Genomic DNA, 17,959 nt, shown 5'->3' on the forward strand with positions numbered 1-17,959 from the left:
TCTACTGATCAAATTGGGAGCATGTGAGGAGGGGAGAGGGAGTTAGGAGAAAGATAAGGGGAGAGGGAGACATGAGGGAGCAGGAAGTTTGACTCAGGGGAAGAATAGAGGAGATCAAGAAAAGAGATACATAATAGAGGGAGGGAGCCATTATAGGTTTAAAGGGAAATCTGACACTAGGGAAATGTCCAGAGATCTACAGGGATGACCCTAACAACATAAGCAATAGTGGATAGGTTACCTTAAATGCCCTTCCCTGATAATGAGTTTGATGACTACCTTATATGCTATCCTAGACCTGTCATCCAGTAGCTGATGGAAGTAGAAGCAGACACCCACAGCTAAACACTGAGCCTAACTCCTGGAACCCAGTTGCAGAGAGGAAGGAGTGATGAGCAAAGAGATCAATACAAGGTTGGAGAAACCCACAGAAATAGTTGACATAGCTCATGAACCCCAGACTAATAGCAGGTGATGGGGGAAGTCCTTCTGTGTATATGTTGTCCTATTGGTTGATTAAATACAGGACTGTTGTATAATAGGGAAGCAAGATAAGTGGGATTATGAGTTGAGGAGGACTCTGGGAAGGAGAGGCACAGGAGTCATGGTGTAGGGAGTGGGAGAGGTAAGAGGTATGGACCCTTTCTTCGGTAAGAGAAGATCACACAGAATACTTAGATTAGCAGTTATGAGTTAATAATTAATTCAGAGCTAGCCAATAAGAAATTAAAGCTAATGGCCAACAGCTTCATAATTAATATAGTGTCTTGTGTGTTACTTGGAAGCTGAGACAGAAGAGGGACCCAAGTGGCTGGCAGGAAGAATGCATGTTACAAGCAGGGAAACCAGCATAGAATTGATCCAGACCTCCTGAATGTGGATGTCATTTAGGAGGCCAAGGGAATCTATGCGGATCAGTATTTTTCCCTAGTATACTAATGGACTTTGGGAGCCCTTTCCATATAGAGGGACATTTCTTAGCCAGACACACTGGGGAGGGCTAAGGCCTTGCTCCAAATGACATGACAGACATTAAAGATTTCTCATGGAAGACTTCACCCTCTTTGGGGAGTACAGAGGATGTAAGAGGGGATCTGTGGTGGACAGGTGGGAAGGGAGGTATGGGGAACTGGAGATGACATATAAAACAAGCTTGTTTCTTATTTAAAGATAAAAAGGGGGAAAAGGCATTCAAATTAAATCACTTATTATCCAAGATTGAATACTTTCTTAGTAACATTCTATTTGAAAATTTAACCTCTGCATTCTTTACAGTGTTGATAATAGGATTTAACATGGGAGAGACAAGAGTATAAAATTATGCGGTGGTTTTATCTACCTGAAAGTTGTCATTGATCACATATATGTATAAATACATAGCACAAAAAACATGAAAATTGTGAGGTGGGACCACAGGTAGAGAATGTCACTAGTTGTTTTGGCCCATGACACAATTACAACAGACATCAATTGATATTTATAGGCTGGCCAAACAGTTGATCAACTAATATTTTGGAGGAAATTCATAGTCAAGGATTATGAAAATATTGGTTATAACGACTGATTGCTTGTTTTTAAATTCACATGTGAAAAGGCAGTATAGTATCTCCACAATACCTATGCTGTAATGTGCAATCCTATATGATGTGTATATATAATCTCATATCAGGAAGATGATATAACTTTAACTATATACATATATATTTTTTCTACTAGGATATGCTGTATAACTAGATCTATTTGCCACAAAGACTGTGATACACAATAAAGCCTGCTTTGATATGACAAATTACCAATTTCTCCTCAGTCTAAAACAAACTGCACAAAATTAGCTCATCTTTACCTCCAAGCAAATGCAAACTAGACTAAATTTTTCTATAAATAGATCATAACTTAAAAACTTTCAGTTATACACAAAGTTAGAGTCACAGCTAAAATTATACAAGGGTAAAATGAAAGCATCTTCAACAAATGGTGCTGCCATACCTGGAGGCTGGAATGTAGAAGATGTGGATAAACCCATGTCTATTGCCATACACAAAACTTAAGTCCAAACGGATCAAACCTCAACATAAATCCAGCCACACTGAACATCTTAGAAGAGAAAGTGGGAGGTACCCTTGAATGAATTGGTACAGGACACAGCTTCCTGAACATAACTCCAGTAGCACAGACCCTGAGGTCAATAATTAATACATGGGCGCTCCTGAAACTGAGAAGCTTCTGTGAGACAAAGGACACAGTCAACAAGACAAAAAGGCAGCCCACAGAATGGGAAAAGATATTCACTAAAACCACATCTGACAGAGGGTTGATCTCCAAAATTTACAAAGAACTCAAGAAGCAAGTCTCCAAACACCAAAGAATCCAATTAAAAAGTGGGCTACAGAACTAAATAGAGAATTCTCAATAGAGGAGTCTAAAATGGCTGACACACTTTAAAAAGTGCTCAATATCACTGCCCATCAGGGAAATGCAAATCAAAACAATTCTGAGATATGATCTTGCTCCCCTCAGAATGACTAAAATCAAATACACCAATGGCAGTTATACTGGAGAGGTTGTGGAGAAAGGGGAACACTCTTCCAATGCTGGTGGGAATGCCAACTAGAATAGCCACTTTGGAAATCAGTGAGGAGATTCTTCAGGAAAATTGGATTCAGCCTACCACAAGACCCAGCAATTACACGCTTAGGCATACATCCAAAAGATGGACATTCATACAACAAGGACATCTATTCCACTGTAATCACAGCAGTATTATTTGTGATAGCCATAACCTGAAAGCAACCTAGATGCCCTTTAACTGAAGAGTAGATAGAGAAAATGTGGTACATTTACACAATGGATTACTATTCAACGGGAAAAAACAATGAAATCTTGAAATTCTCAGGCAAATGGACAGCACCAGAAGAAACCATCCTGAGTGAGGTAACCCAGTCACAAAAAGACAAACATGGTATGTACTCATTCCTATATGGATTTTAGATGTGAATCAGGGGGGTGACAGCTTACAATGCCACTGCCAGAAAGTCTGAGAAACAGAACCTTCAACCAATGACTGATGGAAGCAGAGGCTAACACACACAGCGAAACACTGAGCTGAATTCAAGGAACCCAGTGACAGAGAGCAGGGACTGATGAGCAAAGGGGTTAAGACTGGGTTTTTTTAAACCCACAAAAATAGTTGACCTGAACAAGGGGAAGCTCTTGAACCCCAGGTTGATGGCTTGGGGTCCAGCATGGCACTGTACCAGACCCCCTGAATATGGGTGTCAATGGGGAGGCCTAAGCAATCTATGGGTCATTGGGTAGCAGATCAGTATTTATCTCTGGCTTACAAATGGACTTTGGGTTACCATCCCACAATGAGGGATCTCTCTCAGCCTGGACTCTTATGGTAGGGAATAGGCTCTGCCCTGAATGAAATAACAACCTCTGGATATGAAACCCTGGGGAATGGAGTGGTGATTCATAGGGGGACTGGGGAGGTGGTGGGAGGGAATGGGAGGAGGGGGAGGGAGAGGGAGCTGGGATTGACATGTGAAATAACCCTGTTTCTAATTTAAATTTAAAATAAAAATTAATAAAAAACAAAAAAGGATTTCAGAAGCACTTGGGAATTTGAAATATGTCACCTTCCTGAGAAGGTTAAAGTCCTCTGAGAATGTCTTACTTCTAGTATCTGGAAAATTAAAACCTCCAACTTATTTATTTTGTTAAATCAGTTGATAATGTCTTATTGGTACTCTTTCACTTCTCATGTTGCCTAAACAAACTATTAAAGGAAAATTTATATTGATTCTTCATGCTTTATTCTTAACCATATTTCATATTAAATATACAATAAACCCCCTGTATAAATACATTAAGGTTTAGTAAGCTTTATTTCACTTATTCAAGTTATATAATTTCAATCCAATGTCTTCTCCTTCATTTTTATTATATTATCCTATGATCTGTCTAATGAGAAATGCTGTCAATGCTATGGGAAAAGGATATCACATATTATTTATGAGACTGTTAGTTGCTATGCCCTATATGCAAAACAATACAGAACTTTCTCTAAAGACAACTACAAATAAATCTCTTCTGTGGTCAGGAAAGCCCTGTTTTTATAACTATCTGGATGAGAGGTCATCGATAGTCTGAAGATGCACCTGAACTCCCTGTCTGTTGCAGTTCTCCTCACAGTAACCAGGAAATGGAATCAACCCAGTTTTAATGTGAATAAATTGGCAAAAAGTGACCAAAGCACAGTAGGAAAAACTATTCAGGAGCATAAACACTTGAATCTTGTCATTTGTTACAAAATTAATGAGCCTGGGAAAAATGTTCATTGAGATAACCTGTATTTTAAAAATCTTACAGCAAAGAGTTAAAGAACAAGTTTAACTGTCTGAAGTGATGGCTCATGATTTAAGAGCAGTGGCTGCTTTTTCAGAGGTTTGATATCCAGCTCCTACAATTTGACTCAAAATCTTCTGTTCCAGGAAATAAAGGACCCTCTTCTGCCTTCTCCAAGTACCAGGCACATGGGTGGTACACAGACATGCAATCAGGAATAATACTAATATGTATAAAATATTAATAACAATAGAGCACATTTCATTATTATTTCTAATGTCTTCATTTCCCAAGACACAAATGTTACATGGATGAAATGGAGCTAATTAAAGCAATAACATAAAGGAGGCAAACAAAACATACTCATTTGTATTTAGTGTTCTATAGAGGAGAGGTAGAATAAAGAAAACTTGGTAACTGGGAAGAAAAACATTGGGTAAGATAGGAGAAATAATTTGCAATGTTCTGTACAAGAGTAGTATGGCTATAATTCACAAAATTTTGTATATATTAAGCTATTCAAAAGAATTTTCATTATCTCAAAGGAAATGATAAATATTTGTAATGCTGGATATGCCAAATATGAAACTGCATCATACAAATTTCAAAATGTTCTAGTTTATCAATGTATAATTATTATATACCAATAAAATAATTTTAACATTACTTATAGCATTATCTTTAATTAAGTAAAAAATGTTGGAGGTAGCTTCAGGACAAATATTGGGGTTTTATGTGCTTGATTTTTTAAATTTTTTCCCTATATGGAATAGATGTTAGTCTTATTGGAGTAATTTAGAGGAACTATACACGTTTTTTGCTTAGTTGAACTATATTGTTACTTCAATTAGCTTCATTATTTTACAGGTGAAATATGCAATTATGGAAATAAAGATGGTGAGTGAACATAATTAAATACATCCTAGAACTCTTTAGGATTCTTGCCACAAAAATACACCCCAAAGATTAAAGATAAGAAAATAATAAGTACAGAATAAGTCTGTACTTTATATCAACTCATAATCCAAAGAAAAACAAGTAAATTAATAGTCTAGTGTCTCCATCTCTCTTCAATATTGTACTCGAAGTTCTTGCTATCACAATAAGACAACAAAAGGAGATGAAAGGGATAAAAATTAGAGAGGAAGTCAAACTTTCACTATTTGCAGATGATATGATAGTCTACATGAGCAACACAAAGCATTCTACCAGGTAATTCCTACAGCTGATAAGCATCTTCAGCAAATTGGCAGGATACAAAATTACTAAAAAAATTCAGTAGCCCTACTGTATACAGACAATAAAAGGGATATGAAGGAAATCAGAGAAACATCACCCTTTACAATAGCCACAAACAACATAAAAATATATTGGGGTAACTCTAAAAATACAGGTGAAAGGCCTGTATAAAAAGAACTTGGAGTCTTTAAAATAAGAAATTAAAGAAGATACCAGAAAATAGAAATATCTCCTATGCTCTTGGATAAGTAGGATCAACATAGTAAAAATGACAATCTTACCAAAAGCAATCTATAGATTCAATGTAATCCCTATCAAAATAGCAACACAATTTTTCACAGACCTCAAAAGGACAATCCTCAACTTTATATAGAAAAACAAAATATGCAGGATAGTCAAAACAATCCTGTACGATAAAGGAACTACAGGAGGCATCAACATCCATGACTTCAATCTCTATTATAGAGCTATAGTCCTGAAAACATATAAAACAGAAAAGTAGACCAAAGGAATAGAATAAAAGACTCTGATATCAACCCACACACCTTTGAACACCTGATCTTTGAAAAAGAAGCTAAAACTACACAAATGAAAAAGAGAGAATCTTCAAAAAATGGTGCTGGAAAAACTGGATGCTGGCATGTAAATACAGCAGATGTCCATCACCATGCACAAAACTTAAGTCCAAATTGATCAAAGACTTCAACATCAATCCAGCCACACTGAACCTCATAGAAGAGAAAGTGGGTGGTACCCTTGAATTAATTGGTACAGCAAACAGATTCCTAAATATAACACCAGTAGCACAGACCCTGAGATTGACAATGAAACTGAGATGCTTCTGCAAGGCAAAGGACACAGTCAACAAGACAAAAAGGCAGCTCACTGAATGTGAAATGATATTTACTAACACCACATCTGACAGAGGGCTGATCTCCAAAATTTACAAAGAACTCAAGAAGCAAGTCTCCAGAACACCAAAGGATCCAATTAAAAAGTGGGGTACAGAACTAAATAGAGAATTCTCAATAGAGGAGACTAAAATGGCCAAAAGACACTTGAGAAAGTGTTCAACATCCTTAGCCATCAGGAAAATGCAAATCAAAACAACATTGAGATACCATCTCACTCCCATCAGAATGGCTAAAATAAAAAACAATTCCACTCTTAGGCATACACCCAAAAGATTTATACCCATACAATAATAATATCTGCTCAACTATGTTAATAACAGTATTATTTGTCATCACCAGAACCTAGAAGCAGCCTAGATGCCCCTCAACTGAAGAGTGGATAGAGAAAATGTGGTACATTTACACAATGGTGTGCTACTCAGCGGAAAAGAAAATTGGAATGTTGAAATTCGCAGGCAAATGGATGTCACTAGAAAAATCCATCCCAAGTGAGGTAACCCAGTCACAAAAAGACATAGTATGTACTCACTCATATATGGATTTTATACATGAAACAGGGGATTGCCAGCCTACAATCCCACCACCAGAGAGTCTGGGAGGCAGGGAAGACTATAAGAGATATATGCATGGTACCCAGGAGAAGGTTAATGGGACAAGATCTCTGAATTGGATTGGGAGAAGTGGTGGAGGTAGGAGGAGAGGAGGGAAGAAGGGGAGAAAAAGAGGGGAAAGCAAGAAGGGGAGGAGGACACGCGGGAGCAGAAAGGTTGAACCAGGGTAAGTATAGAGGAGAGAAGATGAGATACCATAATAGAGTGAGATCTCCACAGATCTACAAGAATGGCACCAACTGGCATTAAGGCTACCTTAAATACCCTCCCATAATGTTGAGATTGATGATTACCTTATATACCATCCTAGAACCTTAATCCCATGGCTGAGGAAAGCAGAGGCAGACACCCACAGCTAAAAACTGAACTGAATTCCTGGAACACATTTGCAAATAGGAGTGATGAGCAAACAATTCAAGACCAGGGAAACCCACACAGGCAGCTGACCTAAACAAAGGAGAATTCATGAACCCCAGACTGATGCCTGAAAGGCCAGAATGGGATCTGATCCAGACATCCCTCCCAAACCTGGGTGTCAGAGAAGAGGCCTCAGCAATCTATCGGAACTTAGAGAGTAGATCAATATTTATTCCTGACAAACAAATAGACTCTGGGAGCCCATTCCACATGGAGGGATGCTCTCTCAGCCTGGACACACGAAGGAGCACCTAGGCCCTGCCCGGGATGATATTACAGACTCTGAAAATTCCTCATGGAAGCCCTTAACCTCCCTGGGGAGCAGAGATTCATTGAGTGGGATGGGGTGTTGGGAGGATGTCGGGGCAGGGTAGGAGAGGAGGGAGAGGGAACAAAAAGTAACGTGTAAACATTTAAATAAAAAAGAAAACAACAAAACCAAACCAGTGAATTTTTTACTAGATTTGAAGCCTACCATGTAGGAGGGGATTTATTTCTAGTACTGCAATATGGACAAATATCTGGGACTAAGGAGGCATTGACTCTGGGTTATTTGTGTGGTGGAGCATCAACTGACATTGTTTAAATAAATGGTGACATTGTCAAAGTTGCTTCTACATACCTTTGAGTATGGTTTGTGCTCTCTCAAAATCGTTAGAGAAGCTCTTATTGATGGGGGTGGTGGTGGATGTGGAGACTTGTAATGGGTCATATCGAAAGACTAGGAGTAAGACAGGCTCCCCTAATAAGCAGACAGACAGAAAGTGGGGCCATAACTGAGAAAAGAGGATGGTGAACTTCCATGATGACGGTGTTACTTTACATCCTCCTAACCCTAGACAAAATCCTGGCAGCTTAAGAGAGAGGACTTGTGTGCATTTTTCTCCTGTCTGCATGCTCTTGCTGATGGACATGCTCAATATGTTCAAGCCCAGATCAAGATGTCTTTACATATTTGGGGCAATCAGTCATTGTCTTTCTTCAAACTGAACCACACTAAATGAGTGAGGAAAACCCCTTCAGATGCCTAAAACCTCTCAGCACTCAATGAAAACCTGGGCTTTAGATTCCTGAGTACTTTGGGGTTAGGAGTCTTTTTCTGTGATATATGTCTCCTCACTCTCAATAAAATCCTTTCTTCAACTGATGATTGTGTCTGATCATGCTTACTGTATCTGAGATTTCTCTGATACAACCTGTAGAGATAGAGATATTTTTCATTGCAAATTAATTTTTAACTGAAAAAAATGTGGCTCAACAAGAAGAACACCAACATGACCCCACCAGAATCCAGGGAACCAACACCAGCAAGTCCTGAAAAGCACTACATAGACGAAGAAGAGACAGACCTTAAAAATTATTTCATGAAGATGATGGAGACCCTCAAAGAAGAAGCGAGGAAATTCCTTAAAGAAATAGAAGAAAAAACAAACAAAAAAATCCATGAAATGGGGGGAAAATTCAAGAAATAAACAAATCTCTCAAAGAATCTAAAGAGCACCAAGAAAAAACAACCAAAAAAAATTAAGGAAACAGCTCAAACAGTTGAAGGATTGAAAGCTGAAATAGAAACGATAAAGAAAACACAGAATGAAGGGATGCTGTAAATAGAAAAGCTTGGTAAACGATCTGGAACTACAGATGCAAGTATCACCAATAGAATACAAGAGATAGAAGAGAGAATCTCAGGTGTTGAAGACTCATTAGAGGATATAGAGTCGTCAACCAAAGAAAATCTCAAAACCAACAAATCCTTAACACAAAACATCCAGGAAATATGGGACACTGTGAAGAAGCCAAACCTGAGAATAATAATAATAGGTATAGAAGAAGGTGAAGAAATTCAACTTAAAGGTACAGAAAACATATTCAACAAAATCATAGAAGAAAACTTCCCTAACCTAAAGAAAGATATGCCTATGAAAGTACAAGAATCTTACAGAACACCAAATAGGCTTGACCAGAAAAAGAAGTCACCTCGCCATATAATAATCAAAACATCAAACCTACAGAGTAAAGAGAAAATATTAAGAGCAGCTAAAGAAAAAGGCCAAGTAACATACAAAGGCAGACCTATCCGAATTACACCTGACTTCTCAATGGAAACGATGAAAGCCAGAAGATCCTGGTCAGATGTCCTACAAACGCTAAGGGAACAAGGATGCCAGTCGAGACTACTATATCCAGCAAAGCTCTCAATTACCATAGATGGAGAAAACAAAATATTCCATGACAAAGCCAGATTTAAACAATACATATTCATGAATCCAGCTCTACAGAAAATGCTAGAAGGAAAAGCTAGAGCCAAGGAAGATAACTACATTCACAAAGACACAGGCAATATATAATCACACTTTACAAAACACCAAAAGAAAAAGGGAGGAGAAACTACACAAAATAACATCACTAACAATAAATCAAGCGCAAACAAGGATCACCAATCAATGGTCATTATCCCTCAATGTCAACGGCCTCAACTTGCCTATAAAAAGACCCAGACTAGCAGAATGGAAAAGAAGACAGAACCCTTCCTTCTGCTGCATACAAGAAACACATCTCAACATCAAAGACAGACGTTATCTCAGAGTAAAGGGAAAAGATCTTCCAATCAAACGGTCCCAAGAAACATGCGGGCATAGCAATCCTAATATCTAACAAATTAGACTTCAAATTAAAATCAATCAAAAGAGATGAAGAAGGGCACTTCATATTCATCAAAGGAAGAATACATCAAGACGAAGTCTCAATTTTAAACATCTACGCCCCAAATACAAAGGCACCTACATTTGTGAAAAAACATGACTAAAGCTCAAAATGCACATAAAATCTCACACACTAATAGTAGGAGACTTCAACACTCCGCTCTCACCGCTAGACAGGACCTCCAGAAGAAACTTAACAAAGAAACAAAAGAACTAGTAGAAGTTATGACCCAACTGGGTTTAACAGACATCTATAGAACACTCCACCCAAATACAAAGGGATATACCTTCTTCTCGGCACCACATGGAACCTTCTCTAAAATTGACCACATAATAGGAAACATAGCAAATCTGAACAGATACAAAAAAATTGACATAACCCCCTGCATCTTATCAGACCACCATGCATTAACATTAGAATTCAACAATAACACAAATCGCAGAAACCCTACAAACTCATGGAGATTGAACAATGCACAATTGCACCATCCCTGGGTAAAGGAACAAATAAAAAAAGAAATTAAAGACTTCCTCGATTTCAATGAGAATGAAGACACAACATACACAAACATATGGGACACTTTGAAAGCAGTGCTGAGAGGAAAGTTTATAGCACTAAGTGCCCACATGAAAAAACTGGAGAACAGTCATACTAGAGAATTAATAGCACAGCTGAATGTTCTAGAACAAAAAGAAGAAAACTCCCCCAGGAGGAGCAGACGCCAGGAAATAATCAAATTGAGGGCTGAAATCAATCAAATAGAAACCAGGAAAACACTGAGAAGAATCAATGAAACAAAGAGTTGGTTCTTTGAGAAAATCAACAAAATAGACAAACCTCTGTCAAAACTAACCAAAAGACAGAGAGAAAGCATGCTAATTAACAAAATCAGGGATGAAAAAGGGGACATAACAACAGACTCTGAGGAAATCAAGAGAATCATCAGGGCATACTTTTGAAAATCTGTACTCCACGAAATTTGAAAATTTAAAGGAAATGGACAATTTCCTGGATAGATATCACTTGCCAAAAACTAAATCAAGAACAGATAAACAATCTAAACAGACCTATAACCCCTAATGAAATAGAAGCAGTCATCAAAAGTCTCCCAAACAAAAAAAGCCCAGGCCCAGATGGCTTCAGTGCAGAATTCTACCAGAAATTCAAAGAAGAGCTAATTCCAATACTCCTCAAAGTATTCCACACAATAGAAGCAGGAGGCTTACTGCCAAACTCTTTCTACGAGGCCACAATTACCTTGATACCCAAGCCACACAAAGACACAACTAAGAAAGAGAACTATAGACCAATTTCACTCATGAAGATTTATGCAAAAATACTCAATAAAATACTCGCAAACCGGATTCAAGAACACATCAGAAAAATCATCCACCATGATCAAGTAGGCTTCATTCCAGGAATGCAGGGATGGTTCAACATTAGAAAATCTATCAATGTAATCCACCATATTAACAATCTGCGAAAGAAAAACCACATGATCATCTCACTAGATGCTGAAAAAGCCTTTGAAAAAATCCAGCACCCCTTCATGATAAAGGTCCTAGAGAGATCAGGGATAACAGGAACGTACCTGAATATAATAAAAGCAATATACAGTAAACCAACAGCTAACATCAAACTAAATGGAGAGAAACTCAAAGCAAGTCCTCTAAAACCAGGAACAAGACAAGGCTGTCCACTCTCTCCATATTTCTTCAATATTGTACTTGAAGTTCTAGCTACAGCAATAAGACAACAAAAGGAGATAAAGGGGATACAAATAGGAAAAGAAGAAGTCAAACTTTCACTATTTGCAGATGATATGATAGTTTACATAAGTGACCCAAAAAACTCCGCAAGGTTACTCCTAGAGCTGATAAACACCTTCAGCAATGTGGCAGGATACAAGGTAAACTCAAAAAAATCAGTGGCCCTATTATATACAGATGATGAAGTGACTGAGAAAGAAATCAGATAAACATCACCTTTTACAATAGCCAAAAACAGCATCAAATATCTGGGGATAATGTTAACCAAGGAAGTGAAAGACCTGTATATCAAGAACTTTGTGTCTTTAAAGAAAGAAATCAAAGAAGATACCAGAAAATGGAAAGATCTCCCATGCTCTTGGATTGGTAGGATCAACATAATAAAAATGGCAATCTTGCCAAAAGCAGTCTATAGATTCAATGCAATCCCTATCAAAATTCCATCACAATTCTTCAAGGACCTGGAAAGAACATTAATCAACTTTATATGGAAAAACAAAAGGCCCAGGATAGCCAAAACATCCCTATACAATAAAGGAACTTCAGGAGGCATCACCATACCTGACTTCAAGCTCTATTATAGAGCTATAGTCCTGAAAACAGCTTGGTATTGGCACAAAAATAGGCAGGTAGACTAATTGAAAGCCCTAATTTTAACTCACACACCTATGAACACTTGATTTTTGACAAAGAAGCTAAAACTGTACAATGGAAAAAAGAAAGCATCTTCAACAAATGGTGCTGGCATAACTGGGTCCTGGTATGCAGAAGACTGCAGATAGATCCAGGTTTATCGCCTTGTACAAAACTTAAGTCCAAATGGATCAAAGATCTCAACATAAATCCAGCCACACTGAAACTTTTAGAAGAGAAAGTGGGAGATACTCTTCAACGAGTTGGTACAGGAGACCAATTCCTAAACATAACACCAGTGGCACAGGCACTGAGATCGACAATTAACAAATGGGACCTTCTGAAACTAAAAAGCTTCTGTAAGGCAAAGGACACAGTCAAAAAGACAAAAAGGCAGGCCACAGAATGGGAAAAGATATTCACAAACCCTACATCTGACAGAGGGCTAATCTCCAAAATTTACAAAGAACTCAAGAAACAAGTCTCCAAAACACCAAAGGATCCACTTAAAAGGTGGGTACAGAGCTAAATAGAGAATTCTCAGTAGAGGAGGCTAAAATGGCCAAGAGACACTTAAGAAAGTGCTCAACATCCTTAGCCATCAGGGAAATGCAAATCAAAACAACTCTTAGATACCATCTTACTCCTGTCAGAATGACTAGAATCAAAAACACCAAAGACAATTTATGCTGGAGAGGATGTGGAGAGAGAGGAACACTCCTCCACTGCTGGTGGGAGTGCCGACTCATACAGCCTCTTTGGAAATCAGTATGGAGATTCCTCAGGAAAATGGGAATTAATCTACCACTAGACCCAGCAATTCCACTCTTAGGCATTTGTCCAAATGAGGCAGGTTCATACAACAAGGGCATCTGCTCCACTATGTTCATAGCAGCATTGTTTGTAATAGCCAGAACCTGGAAGCAACCTAGATGCCCCTCAACTGAAGAGTGGATAGAGAAAATGTGGTACATTTACACAATGGAGTATTACTCAGCAGAAAAAAAAACAATGGAATCTTGAAATTTGCAGGGAAATGGATAGCACTGGACGAAACCATCCTGAGTGAGGTAACCCAGTCGCAAAAAGACAAACATGGTATGTACTCACTCATATATGGATTTTAGACATGGATCAGGATAGTGCCAGTCTGCACTTCCACAGATAGAGAGTCTGGGAAACAGGAAAGAACCTAAAAGATATGCATATATGCATAGTACCCAAGAGAAGAGGATGGAGACAAGATCCTCTGAATGGATGGGGTACACGTCGAGGGGTGGGGGGTGTGGGTCCTGGGAAGAAGAGAGGGGGTGAAGAGGAAGGGAGTTGGTCATGGGGGAACAGGAAGTTGAGGGGGTGGGGGTAGAATAGGGGGAAGAGGGAATCATAGGTTAGAAGATAGATCAGGCACCAAAGTGACCTCGAGTGATCTAAAGGGATAACACCAATTGACAAGCTAAGCAATAGTGGAGGGACCACCTCGAATGCCCATTCCTGATAATGAACTTGATGTCTATAACCATCCGGGAGTCTTCATCCTGTGACTGATGGGAGCAGAGGCAAACACACAATTAATCACTGAACTGAACCCAAGGAACCCAGTGCCAGAGAGAGAGGAGTGATGAGCAAATTGGCAAAGAATGGGCTGGCAAAACCAGCAGAGACAGCTGAACTGAACAGGGGAGAGCTCTTGGACCCCAGACCGACAGTGGGTAGGCCAGCATGGGACTGATCTGGACCCCCCAAATGTGAGTGTCAGTGAGAAGGCCTGGGCAACCTATGGGGCCCTGAGCTGTGGATCAGTGTCTATCCCTGGTGTACAAACTGTCTTCGTGTGCCTATAGCACAAAGAGAGATGCTCTCTCAGCCTGGACTCTTGGGGGGAGTGCCTGGACCCTACCAAGAGTAAAATGACAGACTCTAGATATCCCCTATGGGGAAGGATTTGGCAATAGGGTGGGAGGGAGGGGGGGGGAAGAGGAGTGCGGGAGGAGGGGAGGGAGAGGGAACTGGGATTGACATGTAAAACAAGCTATTTAAAATTAAAATAAAAAATGATAAAAAAGAATCCTAACTAATAAAAATATTGATAAGAGTAAGTGACTGTGAATACTCAACAACAGATAATCATCCATATAAGCCTTCTTCCAGTCCAGGTATACACAGTGGTGAAGGGAGAAGAAGAATGTTCAAACCAGAGTATAGAGAGAGAGCTTTGAAGTACTTTCTTATGGAAATAATATTGTTGAAATTACCATTCCCTTATCAAAATACAGACTCTATCTACTTGAACATCAAATGAAATTCAGGACTGTCCTATCTAATCAGATATGGCCGAAGTGATTCTATCTCACATCTAAAGTTGTTTGTAAAGTGGTGAGTTATCTTCTATGAGTCTTTTTGAGCTCTGTGACACCATATGCAATGTCAATTATTCTGAAGCTAGTACGGTTGATAGAATATTTGGAAAGACCAAATAAAAATGTGGGGAGCTGTTGTCCAAGGAAAAGAAGCTCCAATGTTCTAGTGAACAATCTTATAGATGATCTTAAAGTCAGTTAATTAATGACTCCCATTATGAGATGATACCTTTGATGTAAGTGCCCAGTTGAGTTGCTCACAAATGTCTAACCTACATAAAGGATCTGGTAAAAGTAAGGAAGTAGATTTGGTACATTAGATCCTAAATGCTGTGCCCATTTAGCACACTCCGGTAGTATCTGACCCTCTGCAGTAATTCAGGTTCTGAATAGAATGGAAGTTAAGAAACTGTCATGAAAGGATAGTGTTGCTCAGTAGGTTTCAATAGATGGAATTTAGAAACCAACTATTATGGCAAGAAATAAGGTAAACTTTCATCTCATATGAGAACTAAAAGGTAACAATTGGTGTGGAGATTAAATAAATTCATCTAGAAAGCAATTTTTAAAAGATTTATATTGTTTCTATATACAACTGGTGTCAGGGTATGACTCTGACAAATATAAGTAGGGGATTCTCTTCAGCAATTCAGCTTCCACATCTCTGTGATGGCTTAAATGGAAAACCCTGATCTGCCATTTTCACAGTATTATCCTGATGCCAGACTCTAATTATAATAATTATGAAGTTCCTAACACTCCATGTTGGGCCCCTGTCTCATGAATCAATAGCTATACTACTTTTATTTTCTCCACCATTGAATAAGCAACATGTTACACATTCTTTTAGTCAATATAAGTTGAATTTCTGACCAGGCTGATCATGACTGAACTGACACAACTGGAAGTGTTAGCATTGCTAACTATACTGACTAAATCATTTATAAATTCAAAGAAGGGAGAGTGAAGAAATAATACGTATTTTTGTGTTATTAAAATAAATTTGAAACTCAAAATACAGAAAATAAAATTGAAGTGGGATTGAAATGAATCTTAAGGTTGGATGACACATTTAACGTATTAAGCTTATACAAAGATAGTCTCTAAAGAGTGAAGGTAATTTACTTATATATTAATGTCAATGGCTACTTTTTATTAAGACACTAAGTTACCAAGAGAGAACAATAGTAAAAATGGTACATGCTTGCAATAAAACTGTGACCTTTGCATATATATATATATATATGTATATATATTATAGATTTCATTTTTCAAGAATGAAATAGCCTACTCACAACTGAACTGTATTTTTGGCTCCAAACTTTCCTCATGGCATTTTTCATTTCTGAATTTCTCAGGGTATAGATTAAGGGATTCAACATTGGAGTTATGAAAGTTAAAACCACAGTCACAGACTTATCTATGGGGAATGTGGAAGTAGGCCTGGCATACAGGAAGATGCAAGGAACAAAGAATAAAACAACCACAGTAATGTGGGATGCACATGTGTACAAAGCTTTGCGCTTCCCTTCCAGACTGTGTGCCTTCAGGGAATGTAAAATGACCCCATAGGAAACTAGAAGAATTAAGAAAGTGACAGTGCAAATTGCCCCTCCATTAGCAATCATACAGAGTCCAATGAGGTAAGTATTGGTACAAGCTAGTTTTAGCAAGGGATACATATCACAAACAAAGCTGTCAATGATGTTTGGACCACAGAAAGGGAGCTGATAAATGAAGATGAACTGAATTAATGAGTGAATAAAGCCCCCAATCCAGGCCCCCAACAGCATAAGGACACACGCCCGCCTGTTCATAATGGTCAAATAGTGAAGAGGTTTACAGATGGCCACATAGCGGTCATAGGCCATCACCACCAGAAGAATGACCTCAGCTCCAGCAAATAAATGGTCTATGAAAACTTGAGTCATACAAGCCTGGAAGGAAATGGTCTTTGTTGCATAGAGCAAGTCAATGATCATTTTGGGAGCAATGGTAGTAGAATAGACAGTATCTATAAATGACAAATAAGCCAGAAAAAAGTACATAGGAGAGCCCAGGGACTGGCTGGCCATGATGGTCACCATGATGAGCAGATTGCCCATTACTGTCACAATGTAGATGAGCAAGAATGTGACAAACAGAACCTTTTGCCCCTCAGGGTTCTGGGTAAGGCCCAGGAGGATGAATTCGGTTACATTGTTCCTCTTTTCCATAAGTTCTTCTGAGGGTTTTGAATTCACATAGAGAACCTGCAAACAAGAGCATTTAATTAATTTGAAATTATTTTAACTCCATGTTACAACAATTTTCTCAACGGTTTTCCCAGGTTTGGTTACACAGGTAACTGGACTCTTTCTGTCACCATAATAGTGAATCTTCAGGGTTCTGTCTGGCATATACTTGGGTGATTTATCTCAGAAATGTTCCAGTAAAAACATAATCATAGTTTCATACTGTATTCTGATATTCATGTAACATAATATATATAATGCAATTCACAAAGTTTGTGCTCATGTTTAGATACAGGCTTTCTGATTATATAACATGAGATTCTAACCCCATAAATCACAGCAATTGTATTAGTTTGATTGCTCTTTATACGCTCAATTCAATGTAATCAAATCTCAAACTTCCTTAGAAATGTGAGTGAAAAATAAATGTTAAATTTACTCTATCAATGAAAATTCATAAAAGCAATAATTTTGAAAATATACACATACTCATAAAGAGTAACAGTGATGATTGCCTGACAGTGTATTGTATATTTTACCAAAACAAAAATAACAAAACATCTACCAAGCGCCTGAACATTTAAAAATACTATTTGTACAGTGACAGATTAATGAAAAGTGTTATATTCTCCAAATGAAATAAAATATATGTTTTATATTATAAAATATTACTGAAAATATGTATCATGGATTTGTTATGTTTTACCATGGCTTTCTCCATCTTAGAACACA

General features: G+C 38.1%; 1 protein-coding gene across 1 annotated transcript; it reads right to left on the reverse strand.

Moving 5' to 3' along the window:
* Positions 1–1,201: 1,201 nt before the first annotated feature.
* Positions 1,202–17,209, reverse strand: LOC101833109 (olfactory receptor 4A15-like). Its single transcript, XM_005064978.2, has 2 exons — positions 16,323–17,209; positions 1,202–1,244 (listed from the first exon to the last, which is right to left on the reverse strand). Exons 1-2 carry the CDS (start codon positions 17,207–17,209, stop codon positions 1,202–1,204), a joined length of 930 nt encoding a protein of 309 aa, XP_005065035.2.
* Positions 17,210–17,959: the final 750 nt, after the last annotated feature.

Source organism: Mesocricetus auratus, unplaced genomic scaffold (assembly GCF_017639785.1).
Source record: "Mesocricetus auratus isolate SY011 unplaced genomic scaffold, BCM_Maur_2.0 Super-Scaffold_100004, whole genome shotgun sequence".
Taxonomy (NCBI): Eukaryota; Metazoa; Chordata; class Mammalia; order Rodentia; family Cricetidae; genus Mesocricetus; species Mesocricetus auratus.

What these genes read in the sequence shown, in the direction of transcription:
- LOC101833109 (XM_005064978.2), bottom strand. Translation starts at nt 17,209, where the DNA reads ATGGAAAAGAGGAACAATGTAACCGAATTCATCCTCCTGGGCCTTACC. An exon ending in TCAGAAATGAAAAATGCCAT is followed by an intron (nt 1,245 to 16,322) that starts GAGGAAAGTTTG and finishes TAAATTTTCAAA; the next exon opens with TAGAATGTTACTAAGAAAGT.